This window comes from Salvelinus sp. IW2-2015, linkage group LG4q.2 (genome assembly GCF_002910315.2).
Source record: "Salvelinus sp. IW2-2015 linkage group LG4q.2, ASM291031v2, whole genome shotgun sequence".
NCBI classification, from domain to species: Eukaryota; Metazoa; Chordata; class Actinopteri; order Salmoniformes; family Salmonidae; genus Salvelinus; species Salvelinus sp. IW2-2015.
The window spans coordinates 26,272,362-26,297,804 of record NC_036843.1 but is presented as its reverse complement, the minus strand read 5'-3'; the positions used below and the strand labels follow the sequence as shown (position 1 = coordinate 26,297,804).

At 43.0% G+C, this 25,443-nt stretch overlaps 1 protein-coding gene across 1 annotated transcript; it reads left to right on the top strand.

Moving 5' to 3' along the window:
* The first annotated feature begins 1,113 nt into the window (after positions 1–1,113).
* LOC111963077 (otoferlin-like) lies at positions 1,114–24,806 on the top strand. The gene is made up of 28 exons (XM_023986292.1): positions 1,114–1,162; positions 1,838–1,961; positions 2,196–2,250; positions 2,351–2,482; positions 2,695–2,757; positions 5,199–5,283; positions 5,409–5,565; positions 6,266–6,452; positions 14,936–15,122; positions 15,425–15,648; positions 16,978–17,086; positions 17,380–17,566; positions 17,772–17,892; positions 18,100–18,200; positions 18,408–18,498; positions 18,903–19,019; positions 19,214–19,366; positions 19,555–19,744; positions 20,113–20,237; positions 20,453–20,587; positions 21,814–21,975; positions 23,045–23,164; positions 23,349–23,510; positions 23,745–23,907; positions 24,055–24,125; positions 24,236–24,262; positions 24,427–24,555; positions 24,675–24,806. The coding sequence occupies exons 1-28, from the start codon at positions 1,114–1,116 to the stop codon at positions 24,804–24,806; spliced, it is 3,558 nt and encodes a 1,185-aa protein (XP_023842060.1).
* Positions 24,807–25,443: the final 637 nt, after the last annotated feature.

Below are 25,443 nucleotides of genomic sequence, written 5' to 3'. Positions count from 1 at the left end.
CTTCATATTTTCAAGCATATGTGTGGCTGCATTATGTTATGGGTATGCTTGTCATTGGCATGGACTAGGGAATTTTTTGGGATAAAAAGAAACAGAATAAAGCTAAGCACAGGCAAAATCCCAGAAGAAAACCTGGTTCAGTCTACCTTCCGTCAGACACTGGGAGACAAATTCACCTTTCAGCAATAGCCTAAAACACAAGGCCAAATATACACTTGAGTTGCTTACCAAGACGGCATTGAATGTTCCTGAGTGGCCTAGTTACAGTTTTTACTTAAATTGGCTGGAAAATATATGACAAGACTTGAAAATGGCTGTCTAGCAATGATCATCAACGAACTTGACAGAGCTTGAAAAATAAAATTGTTTCAAAAAAGTCCAGGTGTGCAAAGCTCTTAGAGACGTACCCAGAAAGACCCACAGCTTTCATTGCTGCCAAAGGGGATTCTAACATGTATTGACACAGGGGTAAATCAGCTATTTCTGTATTTCATTTTCAATACATTTGAAAACATTTCTAAAAACATGTTTTCACTTTTTCATGATGTATGTGTAGCTGGGTGAGAGTTGAGGGGGAAAAAACTATTTAATCCACTTGGAATTCAGGCTGTAACACAATAAAATGTGGAAAAAGTCAAGAGGTACGAATACTTTCTGAAGACACTGTATTAAGGTTATGGGATGTGAATGATTTAAACTCCTCATCGGAGCCAGAAGAGGGTGTGGTGGAAACCAGGCTACCTGCCTTAAGAAATACACTGGTTTAGTCTCAAATGGCACCCTATTCACCCATAGGGCTCTGGTCAAAAGTAGTGCACTATATTGGAAATTGGTTGCCATTTGTGACGCATCCACTAACGGTTATACTCTGCCATAAGAGGAGACTGATGTGTGTCTGAAATGGCACCCTATTCCCTACATATTGCACTTGGGCTCTGGTCAAAAGTAGTGCACTATATAGGGATCCTAAAAGCTCAAATCAATCGAATCCACAGTGCACTATTTGTTTATTTATTAATTAAAAAACGTAGTCTATGTCGCAATCAAGAACCTCCCACAAAATTACCTGAATTCTATTTACTTCACAGAGCTAGAAAAGGACTCTTCTGAATCATGAAGAAATCACGTGGCCATAAGTCAGACCACGGAAAAGGAGGAAGAGGTACAGTATGCTACAACACACACACACACACACACACACACACACACACACACACACACACACACACACACACACACACACACACACACCCACACACACACACACACACACACACACACACACACACACACACACACACACACACATACATATATATATATATACATATATATATATATATATAATATATATACACACACGTATATACGCACACACACAATATACACACACACACACACACACACAACACACACACACACACACACACACACACACACACACCACACACACACACACACACACACCACACACACACACACACACACACACACACACACACCACACACACAACCACACACACACACCACACACACACCACCCACCCCAATTGTTTCTTGTAATAATAATGGAGCTACACCAAATGCTTTCATACAAGCTTTGGTCCTAATCACTCTCTGATACTCTCTGAAAAAGAGAAAAATATAGAGGAAAATGTTAACATATCCTATGATACATTGAAAATAATAACATTAACATTAAACTTAAATTCAAACAAAAATAAAAACAATACAAAAAGTGACACAAATAACCTAAAAGGGTGGTTGTCAAGCTTAGCTATCGTCATCCTGTCAGGCTGTTCTGACAGGTGTGGCCTCCTTGACTGTGATTGTCCAGGCGATGAGGCAGCCATCTTGGAGACAGAGGACCTGGACTTCATGGGAGGGGGAGGGGGTCCTGACCCCGACACCATCTCCCTGGCCTCAGTCACAGCCGTCACCACAAATGTCTCCAACAAGAGGTAAGCACAGAGCACAGTTCTATGTTGCTTGTGGTTTGCCATTCAATTTACACATAAAATACAATTCTATAGAGTTAGATAACATAGAAGCAAACTCTGAGTTTTGGATTGAAGACTAATGATTCAATTACATTGTTTACAATGTAGTATCTTGTAGTTTACAGAATTCTGAAATGAAAGTCTGCATTGATTTAATCACACTGAAACATGTTTCTAACATGTCTATAACATCAGATCAAAACCAGACATTAAGATGGAACCTAGTGCCGGGAGACCAATGGATTTCCAAGTAAATTTAAATATATGTTCAATGAATCAAGGAATAATCAGCATCTAAAAAACATTGCTATAACAAAGAGTGTTTATACATGATAACCCTATTTCACCAGGTTAGTGTTACCGTCATAGAGGCCAGGCAGCTAGTGGGGCTGAACATGGATCCAGTAGTCTGTGTGGAGATCGGAGACGATAAGAAGTACACTCAGATGAAGGAGTCGACAAACTGCCCATACTACAATGAGGTAACCAACCTGCCCTGGAATGATGAGTTTGATGATAAGAAGGAGGAGGTTGATGAGGAGAATGATGATGATGATAACAAGGTCTAAAGCGTTGTAATTACATGTATGGTCATCAATAAAGCTACATGTATAATTTCAATAAAGTTACACATTTTAATAACAGAAAATTCATGACACTGATACATTTATTTTACGTCACATTTCTCTTTTAGTATTTTGTCTTTGACTTCCACGTCCCACCTGATGTTATGTTTGACAAGATCCTGAAGCTATCGGTGAGTAGCTTTACCACAATACATACAAACAGTTATGAAATAATTCCCCTCCCTATCTAAATGAACGGAGAGCAATGAGCAATGATTTGATTTGATTTTAATTGAATAAGAAAGTGGTCAGATGAAGCAGATGCTAAGCTACAGGACTGTTTTGCTAGCACAGACTGGGATTATGTTCCGGGATTCTTCCGATGGCATTGAGGAGCACACCACATCAGTCACTGGCTTCATCAACAAGTGCATCGATGACGTTGTCCCCACAGTGACCGTACGTACATACCCCAACCAGAAGCCATGGATTACAGGCAACATCTGCACTGAGCTAAAGGGTAGAGCTGCCGCTTTCAAGGAGCGGGACTCTAACCCGGAAGCTTATAAGAAATCCCGCTATGCCCTCCGACGAACCATCAAACAGGCACGTCGGATGTGGCAGGGCTTGCAAACTCCAGTATCACAGACTACAAAGGGAAGCACAGCCGCGAGCTGCCCAGTGACACGAGCCTATCAGACGAGCTAAATTACTTCTATGCTCGCTTCGAGGCAAGTAACACTGAAGCATGCATGAGAGCATCAGCTGTTCTGGATGACTGTGTGATCACTCTCTACGTAGCCAATGTGAGTAAGACCTTTAAACAGGTCAACATTCACAAGGCCGCAGGGCCAGACGGATTACCAGAACGTGTACTCTGAGCATGCACTGACCAACTGGCAAGTGTCTTCACTGACTTTTTCAACCTGTCCCTTACTGAGTCTGTAATAACAACATGTTTCAAACAGACCACCATAGTCCCTGTGCCTAAGAACACTAAGGTAAAATGCCTAAATGACTATTGACCTGTAGGTCTCACGTCTGTAGCCATGAAGTGCTTTGAAAGGCTGGTCATGGTTCACATCAACACCATTATTCCAGAAACCCTAGACCCACTCCAATTTGCATACCGCCCCAACAGATCCACAGATGATGCAATCTCTATTGCACTCAACACTGCCCTTTCCCACCTGGACAAAAGGAACACCTATGTGAGAATGCTATTCATTGACTACAGCTCAGCATTCAACACCATAGTGCTCTCAAAGCTCATCACTAAGCTAAGGACCCTGCCTGGGACTAAACACCTCCCTCTGCAACTGGATCCTGGACTTCCTGACGGGCTGCCCCCAGGTGGTAAGGGTAGGGAACAACACATCCACCACGCTAATCCTCAACACGAGGGCCCCTCAGGGGTGCTTGCTCAGTCCCCTCCTATACTGCCTGTTCACTCATGACTGCATGGCCAAGCACAACTCCAACACCATCATCAAGTTTGACGATGACACAACAGTGGTAGGCCTGATCACCGACAACAACGAGACAGCCTATAGGGAGGAGGTCAGAGACCTGGCCGTGTGGTGCCAGGACAACAACCTCTCCCTCAACATGATCAAGACAAAGGAGATGATTGTGGACTATAGGGAAAGGAGGACTGAGCACGCCCCCATTCTCATCGACGGAGCTGTAGTGGAACAGGTTGASAGCTTCAAGTTCCTTGGTGTCCACATCACTAACAAACTATCATGGTCCAAACACACTAAGACAGTCGTGAAGGGGGCACGACAAAGTCTATTCCCCCTCGGGAGACTGAAAAGATTTGGCATGGGTCCTCAGATCCTCAAAAGGCTCTACAGCTGCACCATCGAGAGCATCCTGACTGGTTTCATCACTGCCTGGTATGGCAACTGCTCGGCCTCTGACCACAAAGCACTATAGAGGGTAGTGCGTACGGCCCAGTACATCACTGGTGCCAAGCCTCCCGCCATCCAGGACCTCTATACCAGGCGGTGTCAAAGGAAGGCCCTAAAAATGTTCAAAGACTCCAGCCACCCAAGTCATAGACTGTTCTCTCTGCTACCGCACGGCAAGCGGTACCGGAGCGCCAAGTCTACTTCTTAACAGCCTCTATCCCCAAGCCATAAGACTCCTGAACAGCTAATCAAAGGGCTACCCAGACCCCTCTTTTACGCTGCTGCTACTCTCTGTTTATTATCTATGCATGGTCACTTTAACTCTACCTACATGTACATATTTCCTCAATTACCTCGACTAACCAGTGCCACCGCACATTCACTCTGTACTGGTACCCCCTGTATATAGCCTCGCTATTGCTATTGCTATTGTTATTTAACTGCTGCTGTTTAATTATTTGTTACTTTTATTTTCTATCTTTTTTTTAGTTAACACGTTTTTCTACTTCACTTCTTAAAGCATTGTTGGTTAAGGGCTTGTAAGTAAGCATTTCACTGTAAGGTCTACTACACCTGTTGTATTCGGCGCATGTGACAAATACAATTTGATTCGATTCGATCACTGTGTCCATCATTTATACAGTCATTCATAAAATTCAACTCAGGTCACATATTAATGATGCACATTGCAATCTTCACTTTGCTCATCCATTCCTCAGGTAATCCACTCCAAGAACCTCCTGCGTAGTGGGACTCTGGTTGGCTCTTTCAAACTGGATGTAGGCAGCGTCTACTCGCATCCAGGTCAGGGAGAAATAGTTGGAAACATAGTAGCTTCTAGTGACCTATGTCTATACTCTATGACTCTGGTACTGATCAGTATACCTCACATATGAATGTCGCTTTTTTAAATTATTTTTGTCTAATAGAACACCAGTTTTTCCACAAATGGGCCCTTCTCTCTGACCCTGATGACATCACTGCCGGGTGCAAAGGTTACATTAAATGTGACATCGCCGTCGTGGGGAAAGGAGACAACATCAAGACTCCACACAAGGCCACCGAAACCGAAGATGACATAGAAGGGTAAACGACCAACATATTATTGGGGATATGAGTGTAGTAGTAATAATGTAGTAGTAATACTGTAGTAGTAATTTAGTAATAATAGTGCAGTAATAATAGTGTAGTAATAATGTAGTAATAATACAGCAGTAGTAATACTGTAGTAGTAATTTAGTAATAATAGTGCAGTAATAATAGTGTAGTAATAATGTAGTAATAATACAGCAGTAGTAATACTGTAGTAGTAATAATGTAGTAATAACACTGTAGTAGTAATACTGTGGTAATAATACTGTAGTAATTATAATGTGGCAATGCTGTAGTAGTAATAATGTATACGTAAAACTGTAGTAGTAATAATGTAGTAATAATACTGCGGTGGTAATACTGTAGTAGTAATAATGTAGTAATAATACTGCGGTGGTAATACTGCAGTAGCAATAATGTAGTAATAATACCGTGGTAGTCATAATTTATCAGTAATACTGTGGTAATAATACTGCAGTGGTAATACTGTAGCAGTAATAATGTAGTAATAATACTGTAGTAGTAAAACTGTAGTCGTAATCCTGTAGCAATAAAAGCAGCAATAGGCCAAGCTCTAGAGTTCCTGTGAAAGCTCTCCCATCTCACAAATCTTGATTACTTTCTATTGCTTTTTTAGTCATAGAGATACAATGCAATGTGTTACAAGTGTTTGTCTTTAATTCTGTGGTTTCAGTAACCTCCTGTTACCTGAGGGGGTTCCCGCGGAGCGTCAGTGGGCTCGCTACTATGTGAAGATCTACAGAGCTGAGGGCCTTCCCAAGATGAACACCAGCATCATGGCTAATGTCAAGAAGGCTTTCATTGGGGAGAACAAGGACCTTGTGGACCCTTATGTACAAATACTCTTCGCTGGCCAGAGGGTAAGTAATAGCACTGTTCTGTTGCTGTGCTGTGTTATGTTATGTTACATTATGTTAAGCTATGTTACATTATGTTATTCTATGCTACGTTAACACTAGGCACTATTTTCACTTCCAAATGAAAAGCTTGCCCAAAGTAAACTGCCTGCTACTCAGGCCCAGAAGCTAGGATATGCATAAAATTAGATTTGGATAGAAAACACTCTAAAGTTTCCAAAACTGTTAAAATAATGTCTGTGAGTATAACATGACTGATTTGGCAGGCGAAAACCTGAGAAAAATCCATCCAGGAAGTGGGATTTTTTTATGTTTGTAGTTTTCTATTGAATGCCTTTACAGTATCCATTGACTTAGGACTCAAATTGCACTTCCTATGGCTTCCACTAGATGTCAACAGTCTTTAGAAATTGTTTCAGGCTTGTATTCTGAAAAATGAGGGAGTAAGACCACTCTGAATGAGTGAACACTGCAGTGTCCCAGAGCTTTTTCATGCGCACGACCTAGAGCGCGCCTTTCTTGTTTACCTTTTATATTGACGACGTTATTGTCCGGTTAAAATATTATTGATTATTATGACTAAAAACAACCTATTTATTATTATTTATAAATAGGTTTATTATAAACATTGTTTGAAATTGTTTGAAATGGTTCTACGAACTTTATGGATACTATTTGGATTTTTCGTCTGCCTGTTGTGACTGCGTTTGAGCCTGTGGATTACTGAACAAAACGCGCAAACAAAACAGAGGTTTTTGGATATAAACAGGGACTTTATCAAACAAAACGGACATTTATTGAGTAAATGGGAGTCTTGTGAGTGCAACCATATGAAGATCATCTAAGGTAAGTGATTAATTGTATCTCTATTTCTGACTTGTGTAACCTTCTACTTGGCTGGTAACTGTTTGTAATGATTTGTCTACTGGGCACTGTTCTCAGATAATCGCATGGTATGCTTTCGCCGTAAAGCCTTTTTGAAATCTGACACCGTGGTTGGATTAACAAGAAGTTCATCTTTAAACGATGTATAACACTTGTATGTTTTATGAATTTTTATAATGAGTATTTCTGTTTTTGAATTTGGCGCTCTGCAATTTCACTGGATGTTGGCCAGGTGGGACTAGCGTCCCACGTACCCTAGTGAGAGGAAGTTTGTGAACCCTTCAGGATTTTCTGTATTTCTGCATACATTTGGCCTAAAATATGATCAGATCTTCATCTAAGTTCTAATAATAGATCAAGTGAACATGATTAAACAAATAACACTTTTACATTTTTTATTGAGCAAATTGGTCCAACATTCAACTTATTTTTTGGAAAAAGTATGTGAACCTCTAGATTAATCAGCTCAATTAAGTGATTTAAAGTAGTCAAAAGTGTCGTAGTCATTGTGTGCAAGGAATATGGGACCAAATACGACACTTTTGACTCTAGAAGCTCATTGGATGCATTTGCAGTTTATTCGGGTTATGTTTTGGGTTATGTTTTGCCTAACGGGAACTGAATGGTGAATAATGTCTACGATTTTGGAGTCACTTTTATTGTTATTAAGAATATAATATGTATCTGAACATTTCTACATTCATGTGGATGCTACCATGATTATGGATAACTGAATTGATTAATTAATAATGATGAGTGAGAGGCTCAAGAGGCAAAAAGATCCCCCCCCCCCCCCAAATATGCAATCTCCCCTGTTAATGGTAATGGTGAGATGTTACATGTTTGTTGTAGCCTCTGGACTTACTTTCTCATTCATCATTATTCATGTTCTTCTAAATGGCATTATCAGGATTAATATAGGTGTCTCAGAACATCTCATCTGCCACGCCCTGACCTTAGTTATCTTTGTTTCTTTATTATTTGGTTACGTCAGGTGTGACAAGGTGGTTGTTTAGTTTTTGTATTGTCTAGGGGTTTTTGTATGTCTAGGTTTTGCTCTAGTCTAGGTGTTTATAGGTCTATGGTTGCCTAGATTGGGTTTTCAATCAGAGGCAGCTGTTATCGTTGTCTCTGATTGGGGACCTATTTAGGAGCCATATTCTCTTGGGTATTTTGTGGGTTGTTATCTATGTTTAGTTGCCTTTCTGCACTAGCCATATTGCTTCACGGTTCGTTTTGTTGTGTTTGTTTACGTGTTCAGTGTTCTCTCTTTTATATTAAAGAGGTATGTTCGCTAATCACGCTGCCCTTGGGTCTCCTCATTATGAGAACGTGACATCATCTGCTCACTTATAAGAGAATTACTCCAGTCATCATTCACCATTCAGTTACTATTGGGCAAAAGGTCTTCCAAAACACCACAAAACAAGCTTGATGTAGTCATGAGTAGCAAGGACAATGGGACCAAAATACTCAAAGTTTACTGCTTTGCTACACTAATTGAGCTGATTAATCTAGAGCAGTGGTTCCCAAACTTTATAGCTGTACCCCTTCAAACATTCACCCCAGCTGCGTACCCCTCTAGCACCAGGTGTCAGCGCACTCGCAAATGTTGTTTTATTGCCATCATTGTAAGATTGCCACACACACACTATACGATACATTAATTAAACATAAGAATGAGTGTGAGTTTTTGTCCCAACCGGCTCGTGGGAAGTGACAAAGACTCTTATAGGACCAGGGCACAATAATAATATAATAATAATCATAATTTTGCTCTTATTTAGCCATATTACATAAAACTTATTTGTTCATCAAAAAAGGTGTGAATGCCACCACAGGTAATGTAAGTGAGAAGGGTGTGCTTGAAAGGCATACGCCTAACTCTGCAATGTTGGGTTGTGTGGGAGAGGAGTCTCCAGTCTTAAAATTTTCCACACACGCCTGTATTATGTTTGTATGCTAGTGAGGGCGGAGAATCCACTGTCATGACTGTCCTGGTCAGGTTACAGGAGACCACAACACCACAATTATTCTCCACCCCCAACAGAGGAGGAGAGATCTAGGGGTCTGAAGATGTGGGGGTTTTATGACCCCTCACGCCCATGGTAAATCTTAGGCCACAGACAACATTCCTTTGTCCTGTCACTATGGAGAACCAGCCTCAGAACATTAAACATGCAATAAAGGGACTTTGGAACAATGGTTTCCGTCAGCCACAATGGTGGTCATGAAGATAGATGGAATATGAAAATGTATGTCATTTTGGTTTTGTTATTAAAGGTTAATAGATGACGTTATTACGAAAACATTGTAACTGTAAGAGTTTTCCTAGGATATGCTTGATGTTTATACATTGTACGTTGTGTGGAAAATGTCCAAATCAAAGAGAATGTTTTGGTAAAGATGAAATGTGAAGTTAGTTGTCTAAAATTGAGTAAAATCTAGACCTTGCCTCTTAACTTGGTACGCCCAGAGAATTGCCCTAAAGGCGGATACGCCCACTTCTGACCCGAGGGTATAAGACATGAGAGTTAAGAATTAACAGACCAGACTAAGTGACCCGAGCTGCAGCCAAGGTCTAAAAAGTCAATGAACCCAAAACTCAACCCAAGGTTGAAGACAAAGAAATCTTTTTCTACCCATGCTACTGATGAGTAGCTGTGTCTAAGCGAGTGAATTCAAGCCGGACCACCTAACCGCCACTCTCCATCAAATCGTGGTATCTACACTGTTTCATTCCTACGCTGTGAGCCCTGAGCTACAGAGCTGTCTGTCCTCAGAAGACCCCTCCCAGAGCAAGGGCGAGGAATCAGACCAAAAGGACACTGACATCGTGAGGACAACCAGAGAGTTGCGCCGGAGAAGTGCGTCATTGAGAAGCCTAAACGACCCACGCGAGCTTCCCATCTGAGAACTCCCACACGTAATTACATCATTATATTCTGACCCATAAGAGCGGCAGTTCGGGGCAAGGCTAGAGTTAAAATAAGCATAGCTGACAAATGCACTCAAATGTATATTTTTCCCGTGTACTTTCTCTTTTTCTCTCTCTTTTAAATCCCCATTTTGGGTAACACGCGCCATAGTGTGTTGGCCCGTTATACTAAGTTCTAATCAATAGCCTAGACTGTGTTTTGTGTATGTATCACGCCCTGACCTTAGAGAGCCTTTTTTATGTCTCTTTTTGGTTTGGTCAAGGTGTGATTTGGGTGGGCATTCTATGTCCTTTATTTCTATGATTTGTGTTTCTATGTTTTGGCCGGCTATGGTTCTCAATCAGGGACAGCTGTCTATCGTTGTCTCTGATTGGGAATCATACTTTGGCAGCCCTTTTTCCCACCTGTGATTGTGGGTAGTTGACTTTGTTAGTGGCACTATAGCCCTTGGAAGCTTCACGGTCGTTTATTTTGTTTCTTGTTTTGTTGGCGACATTTTATAATAAAAGGAAATGTACGCTCACCACGCTGCACTTTGGTCCACTTCTTTCGACGGCCGTGACAGAACTACCCACCACCAAAGGACCAAGCAGCGTGGCCGGGAGGAGCAGCCCTTTCTGGAGGAATGGACATGGGAGGAGATATTTGGAAGGCAAGGGACCCTGGCACAGGCTGGTGAATTTCGCCGTCGTAAGGAGGAGCTAGAAGCAGCAAAGGCGGAACGGCGACAGAACGAGGAGTTGGCACAGCGGAGCAAGCACGAGAGGCAGCCCCAAAACATTTTTTGGGGGGCATACGGGAGAGTGGCAGATCAGGGTATAGACCTGAGCCAACTCCCCGTGCTTACCGTAAGGAGCGTGGTACGGGTTCAGCACCGTGTTATGCGGTAAAGCGCACGGTGTCTCCAGTGCGCTCTCATAGCCCGGTGCGCTATATGCCAGCTCTCCGCAAGTGCCACGCTAGGGTGGCATCCAGCCAGGGCAGATTGTGGCAGCTCAGCGCGCTTGGTCTCCGGTGCGCCGTTTCGGCCCAGGGTATCCTGCGCCGGCTCTGCGCACTGTGTCTCCGGTGCGCTGTGACTGCTCAGTGCGTCCTATGTCTGCGCTCCGCCCGTGCCGGGGCTAAAGTGGGCATTCAGCCAAGAGAGAGGTGCAAGTGTCAAGCACCAGATCTCCAGGGCTCCCCCACAGCCCGGTTCGACCTGTGCTTGCGCTCTGGAGGTGCCGGGCTAAAGTGGGCATTCACCCGGGAAGAGTGGTGCCAGGGATACGCACCAGATCTCCAGTGCTCCCCCACAGCCCGGTCCATCCTGTGCCTCTCCCAAGGACCAGGCTTCCAGTAGGTCTCCCCCAGCCTGGTTCGTCCTGTGCCTCTCCAAGGACCAGGCCGCCAACGACGGCTCCAGTCCGGAGCCTCCAGCTACGTTCTCCAGTCCGGAGTCTCCAGCGACGTTCTCCAGTCCGGAGCCTCCAGCGACGGTCTCCAGTCCGGAGCCTCCAGCGACGGTCTCCAGTCCGGAGCCTCCAGCGACGGTCTCCAGTCCGGAGCCTCCAGCGACGGCCTCCAGTCCGGAGCCTCCAACGGCGGCCTCCAGTCCGGAGCCTCCAACGGCGGCCTCCAGTCCGGAGCCCCCAACGGCGGCCTCCAGTCCGGAGCCTCCAACGGCGGCCTCCAGTCCGGAGCCCCCAACGGCGGCCTCCAGTCCGGAGCCCCCAGCGACGGCCTCCAGTCCGGTCCCGAGTCCGGGGCCCGCAACAAGGGTCCCGAGTCCGGGGCAGGCAGCGAGGGTCCCCAATCCGGGGCCGGCAGCGAGGGTCCCCAGTCCGGGGCCCGCGACGAGGGTCCCCGCACCAGAGGCGCCACCAAAGTGGGGTGAGCCAGAGGTGGAGCGGGGTCTAAGTCCCGCAACAGAGCCGCCACCGCGGATAGATGCCCACCCAGACTCTCCCATATAGGTTCAGGTTTTGCGGCCGGAGTCCGCACCTTTGGGGGGGGGGGGGGGGTACTGTCACGCCCTGACCTTAAAGAGCCTTTTTTATGTCTCTTTTTGGTTTGGTCAGGGTGTGATTTGGGTGGGCATTCTATGTCCTTTATTTCTATGATTTGTGTTTCTATGTTTAGGCCGGGTATGGTTCTCAATCAGGGACAGCTGTCTATCGTTGTCTCTGATTGGGAATCATACTTAGGCAGCCCTTTTTCCCACCTGTGATTGTGACCTTGTTAGTGGCACTATAGCCCTCGGAAGCTTCACGTCGTTTATTTTGTTTCTTGTTTTGTTGGCGACATTCTATAATAAAATGAAATGTACGCTCAACACGCTGCACTTTGGTCCACTTCTTTCGATGGCCGTGACAGTATGTGTATCTTTTATCATCATTTTAGCTTTCTAGTAAATAAATAATCCACTAAGATTGGTGTGGTACGAACTCATTGGTGGGACCCGGATCCGTGCAGATTCACGGATTATGCGACGTTCAGAATGAGATTGTAGAGGAAACTGATTAATTAGCGACTGTTGTAAAATCGATATTCTGATATTCTTTGAGTTAATTTGGGAAATAGAAACTCAATAAAACAAATTTTCCCATGGTGCCCCAGGTTAATGAGTTAATAGTTGCTTGATTCATTTAATCACGCAATTAGAAACCTTTAATCATTCGATGAGCAGCAGTCGTCACATTAACTAATACTCACGACACCACCCTCACATAGGTACGTGGTTGCAATGGGCATTTGTGTCTTAACAGTGCGATTTGCTAAGGCAAGAAACTCTGAGCGCAGCCCTATCCAGAAATCTGGCAGTGGCTTCTGATTAAATTACATTTTCACAGAACCGCTTGTTGCAATTTTGAAAAGGCTCTCTTGTTCAAATATCGGTAAGTGGACTGGAGGCAGGGAATGAAAGGGATAATGAATCCAGTTGTTTGTGTCGTCCGTTTCGGAAAGTACCTGCATAATTGCTCACCCAACTCACTCAGGTGCTTCGCTATATCACATTTGACATTGTCCGTAAGCTTGAGTTCATTTGCACACAAAAAATCATACAATGATGAAAAGACCTGTGTGTTGTTAATGCAGACAGAGAAGAGCTCCAACTTCTTAATAATAGCCTCAATTTTGTCCCCCACACTGAATAAAGTTGCGGAAAGTCCCTGTCATCCTAGATTCGGATCATTCAGTGGAGAAAAAACATCACCCAGATAGGCCAGTCGTGAGAAACTCGTCATCATGCAAGCGGTCAGACAAGTGAAAATGATGGTCAGTAATGAAAGTTTTAACAATGTTAACCATTTTCACTGTAGTGTCCAAAACGTCTTTCAAGCTGTCAGGCATTCCCTTGGCAGCAAGAGCCTCTCTGTGGATGCTGCAGTGTACCCAAGTGACTTTGGGAGCAACTGCTTGCATGCGCGTTACCACTCCACTATGTCTCCCTGCGTTGGCTTTTGCGCCATCAGTACAGATACCAACACACCTTGACCACCAAAGTCCATTTGATGTCACAAAGCTGTCGAGTACTTAAAAAATATCCTCTCATGTTGTCCTGGTTTCCAGTGGTTTGCAGAAGAGGATGTCTTCCTTAGTTGACTCCCCATAAACGTAACGGACATATACCAGGAGCTGTGCCAGGCCCGCCCTGTCTGTTGACTCATTCAGCTGTAACGCATATAATTCACTGGCTTGTATGCGAAGCAGAAATTGTTTCAAAACATCTCCTGCAATGTCACTGATGTGTCGTAAAACAGTATTGTTTGATGAAGATATTGTCTGTATAGTTTTTTCGGCCTTTCCCCCCAACATTGTCTCAACCATATCCACAGCAGCAGGGAGAATTATGTCCTCCACAATAGTATGGGGCTTGCCTGTCCTAGCCACTTGGTAGCTCACCATATAAGATGCTTCTAGCCCCTTCTTATTAATGGTATCTGTTGCTTTTAAACATGTCTTACTACTCAAAAGTTGTCTTCATTCTCAGTCAAAAAAAACCTTTGGCTTATTTTTTAAATTGTCATGTTTCATTTGTAAATATCTGCGCAAGAGTGAAGGATTCCCGTGAGAGAGTAACGGTTAATGTGATTGAATGTTAGTTATTTGACTAGGCTACCTGTATTTGACATTCTGTTGTTATTTTGCTGAACACTAGATGGTTTAATTTTATTTTTGGCAGTGAAACAAGGCTACTCAGTCGAGAAAACCCCCCAAATGTATAGCCCCATTGGAAAATATAAATGGACTGTTTGAAAATGTGAAATAAAATGTGTATTTTTATTATTATATATAGATTTTTAAAATGTGAATCACATTTTTATTTGGCGTGCCCCCGACGGCACCCCCCCCCCCCGTACTCCAGTTTGGGAATACCTAATCTAGAGGTTCACATACTTTTTCCGACAAAGAAATCAAATGTTGGACCAATGTGCACAATAAATAAATGAAAAAGTACAATAGTTTTTGTTATTTGTTTAATCATGTTCACTTGATCTATTATTAGGACTTAGATGAAGATCTAATCACATTTTAGGTGAAATTTATGCAGAAATACAGAAAAACCTAAATGGTTCACAAACTTTCTCTCATCATTGTATACTATGCTATGTTATGTTATATGCAATGGGCACAACTTGTTTTATTGTATTGTTTAAGTGGACTGCTTTGTGATCCCAGGGGAAAACATCTATCCAGAAGAGCAGCTACGAGCCAATCTGGAACGAGCAGATCGTCTTCACTGAGATGTTTCCACCGCTCTGCAAACGCATGAAGGTCCAAATCCGAGACTCGGACAAAGTGAACGACGTGGCCCTCGGAACACACTTCATTGACCTGAGAAAGATCGCCAATGATGGAGACAAAGGTTCTTCAGTGTAGAAATGTTTCCCTTAATTCAGAAGATACTGTGTATTGTGTTTCTTTCTTGTGTCTTTCATTTGTTATATTTGGTGTTTGTATGGAGTAAAGGAAAGTGCAATAGGTGCCAAGTCCCAGCTGAAGCAAATTGTGAAAGTGTTACCTCATGAAATAGTCTGACAAATTGTAACTGACAAGAGAGGCGTTTTGCGGTTTGCCAGTGTGTGGTCCGGAGTTGGCTGTGTTACCGCTCCAATCTCCAAAAGCACTTTCCAAATTGCCATGCTCTTTACACCCATACTCTGCCAGGCTTCCTTCCCACCCTGGGTCCGGCTTGGGTGAACATGTATGGCTCCACTCGTAGCTACACCATCATGGACGAGCACCAGGACCTGAACGAGGGTCTGGGGGAGGGGGTGTCCTTCAGAGCCCGCCTGCTGGTCAGCCTGGGTGTGGAGATCCTGGACACCTCCTCCCCGGAGATCATGAGCTCCACCGAGGTGCAGGTGGAGGGGGTGCCTAACATCTCAGAGGTGGGTCACACACACATGCATGTATGTAAATATTCACACATGCTTGCCCGTACACACATACACACACACACACTGTCTCTACCTCTTTCTCTCTCTCTCTTTGTGTCTCTGTGTGTGTGTGTGTCTCTCTCTCTGTCTCTCCCTCCCTCTCATGGGTGACTGTTCAAGCAGATAAACCCTCCTATTGTGACTCACAGCTCACAACAAACAGGTCATCACAGTGCAATCTGACTAAATTATTGATCATCTTTATTTAGCCCGATCGCTGATGCTACATTATTAACTGACTGTTTCCATTACTGGAGGTATTTTTATGTGTTCAGACAATGTAAGTCACACAGTAGAGCCGGTCGAGCGAAAGAGCGTCTATGTAAGCGTCTCTGGTCTTCGCCAGAGTCCTGAACTAGAGCTCAGCATGCTCAGTATTTTCATAGTCATCATTTGAAATACTCACCATACTCTTATACACTATATTTTCATATGTCAGACACCATATAGTACGCATCACAGCATTATCAAGGCATACATCTCCAGTTAATGCTGATTGGCTGAAAGCCGTGGTATATTGGCCATATACCACACCCCCGGACCTTATTGCTTAATTATAAACTGGGTGGTTCGAGCCCTAAATGCTGATTGGCTGACAGCCGTGGTATATCAGACTGTAAACCGCGGGTATGACGAAACATTTATTTTTGCTGGTAACTAGTTTATAATAGCAATAAGGCACCTCTGGGGTTTGTGGTGCTTAAGAACATCTCTTAGTATATTGGCCATATACTACATCCCCTCATGCCTTATTGCTTAATTATCACATATGAGGGTGTCCATATTAAAGGGATACTTCGGGATTTTGGCAATCTACTTGCCCAGAGTCAGATGAACTCGTGGATACAATTTGTATCGCTCTGTGTCCAGTACGAAGGAAGCTAGGTAATTTTGCGAGCCAATGCTAACTGGCGTTAGCACAATGACAGAATGACAATGCTAGCATGCTACTAGATACCCATAGACTAACAGTCATTGCGCTAACGCAGGTAAGCATTGGCTTGCGAAACTACCGCTAACTCATAAAAGTGGTATCCATGAGTTCATCTGGGGAAGTAGATAAAGGGCATCATTGCCAAAATCCCAAAGTATCCTTTTAATCTTTGTCTCTCCATCCATCCAGAACACCACTGTGAAAGTGGAGGTGTTCTTCCTGATAATGTTTTCCAAATTAATATTTATGTCTCTACTCCCTATCCATCCAGAATTCCACTGGGAAGGTGGAATAATTATTCCTGTTATAATGTATGTCCATGTTAATCTTTGTGTCTCTTCCTCTAGAGCGCCACGGGGAAAGTAGAGGAGTTCTTCCTCTTCGGGGTGTTCCTAGAGGCCACCATGATTGACAGGAAGATCGGGGACAAACCAATCAGCTTCGAGGTTACGATAGGTTGGTAGCTTCAGTACTCACCCATCTCCCCTTGACATCAGTGCAAAGTTAAGCCACATAGAACTCAGGTTAGAATTCAGCCTTATCATATCAATAAAACTGACTTCACTTTATACCATAATACTAAGGCAGCAGGTAGCACATGTATGTTAGGTTTCTTGGATACAGATTAAGCCTAGTCCTGTGTTTTTTAGTCTAGGACTAGGCTTAATCTGGGTCTGGGTAACCAATCCTTGATGATCTGTATATTGTCATGTTCATCATCATATTTTATACTTGCGTCTTTTAACTAGGTAACTATGGGAGCGAAATTGACGGCGTGACCAAACCCAAGTCGAGTAGCGGGAAGAAGAGTGGGGGAGACGGAGATGAAGAGGAGTCGGAGCTGATCCAAGGTTCCAGTGATGAAGAGGAGGGGGATGATAATGACCTGGTCTCAGTGTCCTCCACCCCGCCCATGAAACCGGTCATCACCGACAGGTCAGATCCCAACACACACATAAGCAGAGTGTTACAGTACAGCGGGGAAAGCTGGTTGAAACGACGTTAGTTCTGCTTGTGAACTAGTTCTCATAACAATAATTTCAGCTAGTTTTCCCGCTGGGATTGTTGTTCACTGCAACCAGATCGTAGATCTCACTAGGTCAGGTTTCAGTGTCTCTCTTTATGCATTTCAAACTTTCAGAAACTATTTCCACCTGCCTTACTTTGAGAGGAAGCCATGTATTTATATCAAGAGCTGGTGGCAGGACCAGAGAAGAAGACTGTACAATGCCAACATCATGGACAACATCGCAGATAAACTGGTGAGTCAATCGATTACCTTAATACCCATCAAAATGTGCAAAAACAACATAATTACAACATTATTTTCTAGTGATGGGGGGGAAAAATCAATACAGTTACATATCGTATCGGCACATAAATCTCGTGATAATATTGTTTCGTGAGGTCCCTGGCAATTCCCAGCCCCATCCTAATGTTCTAACGTGTCTATAACACTGTGTCAACAGGAGGAGGGTCTGAACGATGTTCAGGAGGTCATTAAGACAGAGAAGGCCTATCCGGAACGCAGACTGAGAGGGGTCCTGGAGGATCTCGGCAACGGATGCAGGTGCCTACTTACCCTTTCCACACTACTGAGCCTAGCCAAGCCATACTTGCTCTCTACTTACTTACACAATTATGGCACCGTATTCCCTATGTAGTGCACTACTTTTGACCAGAGTCCATAGGTCTCTGGTCAAAATTAGTGCACTATTTAGGGAATAGGGTGCCATTTGGGATGCAGAATTTGGCTAACATTTCATTATTTCTTCAGTCAATTTCTGGCTCTGGCTAACAATGACCAGAATCAGACTGGGAGGACCAAGCTGGACAAGGAGAGACTCAAGTCCTGCATGAGGGAACTGGTACGGCACACATGAGCCAAAGATTATTGTGAAATTTGTATATATTATGTTGGTAACACCACAGAATTACAAATATAATTATATACTGTATATTATCTTTGTGGGTAACACTTTACTCAAAGCCTACAGGTATAATACATTATGATGTGGTTATAATGCATTGTAAGACTTGCCCTCCTACTGCATTTCACAGACACTCTTATCTGAAGTGACTTACGTTTTCATATTTGTTCATACTGGTCCCCTGTGGGAATCAAACCCACAACCCTGGCGTTCAAGTGCCATGCTCTACCAACTGAGCCACACGGAACCACCACTACTATTATATCTACTATTTTATCTTATTGATTCATAATGTGTTTGTGTGCTAAAAATGATGATCGTCTCGTTGTGTGTGCTTGTAGGAGAGCATAGGTCAGCAGGCTAAGACCATCAGGACGCAGGTGAAGAAGAATACAGTGAGAGATAAGATCAAACTGGTTCAGAACTTCCTCCAGAAGCTCAGGTTCCTAGCTGATGAGGTAAGTCAGTAAGGGGTGCATATACCGTACGTACATCATTTGTTAACATATCTAAAGCTATTGATACCATTCAAGAAGTCTTTGTTCATATTTATTTTCTTTTATCGTATACGTATATATGTTTGAACTACACATTTTCCAAGAAATATTTGTTCGATTGATTGGTTGTTTGATTCCTCTATGTGTAATTGCAGCCGCAGCACAGCATCCCTGACATCTACATCTGGATGATGAGTAACAACAAGCGCATTGCCTACGCCCGTGTCCCCTCCAAAGACATCCTGCACTCCGGGGTGGACGAGGAGACTGGGAAGGACTGTGGCAAAGTCAAAACCATCTTCTTCAAGGTCTGTGCATAGTTACTCTACATCCATAACCAAACCTATGCATGCTTCCTCTTCCAATGTCTGCTTATTGATTTGGCTTGAAATCCAAAAGATTGTATTATTTACAGCCATCCCTTTTTCACTCGATCTGAATCACTACTGGTGTGTCCATCTGATTTTCCATTCATGAATTTGCCTTATCACCCCAGCTGCCTGGTAAGAAGGGCTTTGGTGCAGCTGGCTGGACAGTGCAGGCTAAGACAGAGATCTACCTGTGGCTGGGTCTGAACCGTCAGAGGAAGGACTTCCTGTCTGGGCTGCCCAACGGCTTCGAGGAGAACAAGATGCTGAAAGGACCTGGCTCGCAGTCTGCTCCCCCCATCAGCCTCACATACACGAGTAAGGGAGACCGATGGTGTCCGATGAGCCGCGTACATCACCACGCATAAGGGATAACTAAGGAATCTCATGGATAAGTGCTTACGTTATCTGTGGTCTACATGAGTAAGGGAGATGATAATGTCCCGTGCATGTGTACACATCTCCATAGAAATATAATGATTTGAGTAGACAAATCCCTTGGACTTACCCCTGTGGTCTTAGGTCTTAGGGACCACCAGGCTGCCCTCAGACCGTCAGGGAACTTTGACTTTGAATCTAAATGTATTTTCTTAAAATTCAAATTTTGTGCACATATTGTATCACTATGAATAAGGGAAACTGGAGTATCTCATTGATAAATGCTTGTGAATCTTCCCCCTCCACAGTGAAGCAGATCTTCCAGCTGAGGGTCCATATGTACCAGGCTCGCAGCCTGTTTGCAGCAGACAGCAGCGGCCTCTCAGACCCCTTCGCCAGGGTCTTCTTCTCCACACACAGCCAGGTCACAGAGGTAGGACAACTAGATTTGATTGTTTGTTTGTTCGTTCGTTCATTACAAAATACAGTGAATCCACAAATATAACTATCGTCTTTGAACAGTGGTGAAGTTTGGTCCAGTAATTAAAGAGTCCGTATAAGAATGACATGGTGCAGAATGGTGAATGAGAGTAACAAGATGGTGAGTGAATTTAATGAATCAATGAATGAATATCACTCTCTGCCCAGGTGCTGAATGAGACACTGTGCCCCACCTGGGACCAGCTGATGGTGTATGACAACGTAGAACTGTTTGGAGAAGTCGGAGAACTGAGGGACGACCCGCCTATCATCGTCATAGAAATCTATGACCAGGACACGGTGGTAAGCATGATGCCTGGTTAGAACTCATGTCAGAACAGATCTATCATAACAGATTCTATCTGAATTTCAATTGATCATCTGACAACGCATACAGTCGTTTAGGTTTCCAGACCACTCTTTCCTTGCTGCTCAAGTCGTCTAAGTAACATAAATGTCATTCAAATATGAATTAGGCTCTGCGTTTGAAAGAGATACTGTAGCATGTACTTTGTTAGCGTCATTGTAAAAGAATGTGGCCCATTATATGTGTATCAGATTGGACAGAATTGTTATGAATTATATTTGAAAGAATGTATATGTTGACTCAACTGATGATCATACAATTCATTCCTGAACATAAACACCATTGTTTTGGATGACCTTTACTCGGGATAAGTAGAGTGTGAACTGAATTCTGATTGACAGTTTGAAGTAGCGTTATGCTCCAAGGCAGGGCTCTCCAACCCTGTTCCTGGAGAGCTACCCTCCTGAAGTTTTTTAACTCCAGTCCCAGTTGTAACGAGCCTGATTCAGACACATGGATTCAGTTTATCAACCAGCTAATTATTACAATCAGGTGTGCTAGATTAAGGTTGGAGCGAAAACCTACAGGACGGTAGCTCTCCAGGAACAGGGTTGGAGAGCCTTGGCCCAAGGCATGCAAGAGGTATAAGATTTAGCTGAAACGACAAATTCACTGGACATCAGCCTTATCCCTCTTGCATTCCTTCAATGAAAGCGTGTTGCTTATGTGGTACAGTGGTTATGGTTGGGTGTCTTGCCATTGTTTTCTAGCCTGGTCCCAGATCTGTTTGTGCGTGTAGATAACTCCTATGGTCGAGTTGTCAAAGCATTACAAACAGATCTGGAACCAGGCTAGTTGTTCTTCATTGTTCTGTTGTGTTTTCTTGAGCTTTGAAGCATGTGCATCGTCAAGCCATGCTTCTGTGTTAGGTGAAGCTGATGCCATACTTAACATATTGATGAATGACGTGCCATGAAGACCCTTTATTGTATTTCTTATGGTAGTGTTTTTTAAATGTCACATTTTACTCTTAAAATGCTTGTAATGTAAACACCGGCCAATTTCCTTGGATTCTAGATTGTACAGTATACCAAAGAGACCATTCTTTCAAATATTTCAACCTTAATATTTGTGGACGTAGTGTGGACCTTGATTTACCACAGAAGGGTCAGGGTTATATTTTGATTGTATCCCATGTCTCCCTGTTATGATGTGACTCCAGGGCAAAGCAGAGTTCATGGGCAGGACCTTCGCCAAGCCTATAACCAAGATGGCGGATGAACACTACGGACCTCCACGTTTCCCTCCCCAACTAGAGTACTACCAGATCTATAGGGGGAACTGCACCGCTGGAGAAATGCTGGCGGCCTTTGAGCTGCTGCAGGTGAGCCTGGCAATAGATCAACTTTCCACATTATTTGTCCCAGAGTAGAGGGAAATTGGTTGGTAGAAGTTGAAAGTTGACTTTCAAGTTGCCTTTCAAAGTTGATGTATTCCCGAGATTTCCTAGGTTAAAGGTCCAATGCAGTCATTTTAGTCTCAATATCAAATCTTTGCTCTGTAACAATTAAGTACCTTACTGTGATTGTTTTCAATTAAAATGGTCAAAATCAACAAAAATAGCTTCTTAGCAAAGGGCAATTTCTCAAGCAAGAATTTTGTATGACTATCTGGGAGTGGTCTGAGTGGTCTGACCAACTTCACATATAAATGTGGGTTATAGACCTGTCATTATCATTGAAAGCAAGTCTAAGAAGCGGTAGATCAGTTCTATGTGCGCTATTTCTATGCTTCCTGTACTTAAGTTTCGTTTTTACGTCTTTTACTTTCGGTTTTATACACCAGCTTCAAACAGCAGAAAATACAATGTTTTATGGAAAATATATTTCACAGCGGTTTAGATGGTACAATACACTATAATTACTTGTTTTGTCACATAAGCTGAAATGAAGCAAACTATTAGAATTTTTGCAAATGGGAAATGGCAGAGTGATTTCTGCATAGTGCATCTTTAAAAACTACATCCCACCAAACAGGCTGAAATTTCAGGCGGTATTTTCAAACAGCAAATTTTTATCATTTTCACAATTTCACAATATTATTCCAACTTCATAGTGTGGAAATATATATGAAACACAGGAAATCTTGTGCATTGGGCCTTTAAAATCCCCTGGGCCTTTAATAACACTCAAACAAAACGAAATGTCTGCCAGACATGTAATTATAAATGCTTTGATTAGACCCAAATGAATCAGTAATGTTGATGTCTGTAGTCTCCTGTATGGCTCAGTTGGTAGAGTATGGCTTTTGCAATGCCAGGATTGTGGGTTCAATTCCTGGGGCCACCCAGACTTAAAATGTATTCACGCATGTCTGTAAGTCGCTTTGGATAAAAGCCACTTCTAAATGGCATATATTATATTATTATTATATTATATCTGTTCATGTTTTAGATTGGTCCTCATGGTAAAGCTGACCTGCCGCCCATCGATGGTCCTACAGACATGGACCGTGGTCCCATCCTACCAGTCCCTCTGGGCATCAGACCAGTCCTCAGCAAGTACAGGATCGAGGTGGGAATTAAACTCCTCTTGGCCTTGAAATACAGGAAGTGTAGCTGTAAATATTGCACTGTAAATGTTGATGTAACATATGAAACCCTTATGTACTGCTTATGAATGTAGAATGTATGGGTTATAAATGTGTTATGAAGTCCTTATGTGGGTACCCTTTAAATAAAGTGTTACTGAAATGTAGGTGTTGTTCTGGGGCCTGAGGGACCTGAAGAGGGTCAACCTAGCCGCGGTGGACAGGCCTCGTGTGGACATAGAATGTGCCGGTAAAGGAGTCCAGTCTTCCCTCATCCAGAACTACAAGAAAAATCCCAACTTCGGCACCCTGGTTAAGATGTTTGAGGTGGTAAGTTCTCTTTAAAATCATTCCATCGTTCACCTGGTTATCTCACCAAATAACAACCAAAAAAATAACGACTTTCTCATGACACTGTGACGGCGTCATGCAAACAAAATCTTTGCCTTATTGTAACAATTGGTTGTAATCTGGTTATATGACGTCTTCTTAACAAACAGGAAATGACACCGTAAAGGTGCCAAATTTAGCCCATTCATTTACTGTGAACTCGTTGTTCTCCAGGATCTGCCCGAGAACGAGCTGCTCCACCCTCCCCTGAACATCAGAGTGGTGGACTGCAGAGCTTTCGGTCGTTACACCCTGGTGGGGAACCATGCTGTCACCACCTTACGCAAGTTCATTTACCGGGCAGCAGACAAGCACGCCAACAACTGGAACACTCAAGGTACACACACATACATGCACGCACACACGCGCACATACACACACAAACGGACACACACACACACACACACGCACAAACAAACCCACACCTCGCTGTGCCCTTACACTTTGATTTGTGCATACTAATGCAGTCGTTGTCCTCTCACAGAGGAGATCATTGTCAACTATGAGCCAGAGCCCACCATCAAGAAGATGGAGACCATGGTTAAGCTGGACTCTGTAAGATCTCACACCATTAAATGAATGTTAACTTTAGTAATAAACTTTAATAAAACATCCTAACTGAGTTGTAAAATGATTGATATAGTATGTTGTGTGGTATTTTCCAGGGGTCCGATGCTGTGGTTAAAATTGAGGTAGGTGTTATGACGTTGATCTAGGAATGTCTCTGTTTGTCAATGTAGGAGCAATGTTAAAAGCATTTGTGCGTGACAGTTTATTTGAAAAGGTTAGTACGGTAGTTTGAAAACAGTAAAAGGCCTACTGCAACCTGTAATCTAACCTTGCGTTGATATGTTAGGAGGATGAGAAGGGAGGGAAGAAGAAGAAAAGGAAGAAGGGAGGAGACGAGGTGGAGGAGGAGGAGTTTGATGAAAGCATGTTGGATTGGTGGTCCAAGTACTTTGCCTCGATCGAAACTCTGATGGAGGTGAGGCCATCCGGGAAAACGGCTACATTTGGCTACATTTTAATACTCATAATTGAATTTAAAAAGTGATCCTGTCAATATGTGTTGGATGTTATTGGTTTGTGTGTCTTACTCTGTAGATTCTCAAGGCTCAGGAGGCAGCTATGGCGGATGCTGAGGAGAAAGAGGACCAGGATATTGCTGCTGAGGGCGGAGGTAACAAAGACAATCCTAAACTAATGTTGAAAACACAAGAGCAGCAAATCTATTAGATCTAAACCATATCTGTACACATTTCATACAAATATACATCGTATTATGTATCATCAATTTAGGTTGTTTAGGTTGATGATGTTTGTTAATTTAGTAGATATTGACAAGTAGATACTTTATCTGTAACGGCATTCAGAGGAAGAAGGTGAGGACCAAGGTGCAGCGTGATACATGTTCATATTATTTATTAGAAACTGAACACTAAATACAAAATAACAAAAGGAATAACCGAAACAGTTCTGACAGGTGATACAAACACTAAACAGAAAATAACCACCCACAACTAACAGTGGGAAAACAGGCTACCTAAGTATGGTTCTCAATCAGAGACAACGATAGACAGCTGCCTCTGATTGGGAACCATACCAGGCCAAAACATAGAAATACAAAACCTAGACATACAAACATAGAATGCCCACCCACATCACACCCTGAGCAAACAAAAATAGAAACATACAAAGCAATCTACGGTCAGGGCGTGACAATATCTTGTAGATGGTCCAGCATGATTAGATAGCCCAACACAATCATGAATCTCTGTATATTGATTGAGACTTTAAAGTAGAATATAATTGTTGCGGTAAAAGAGAATGATCATGTGGTATTCTAGGTCCACTTTCATGTGCCTAATACATG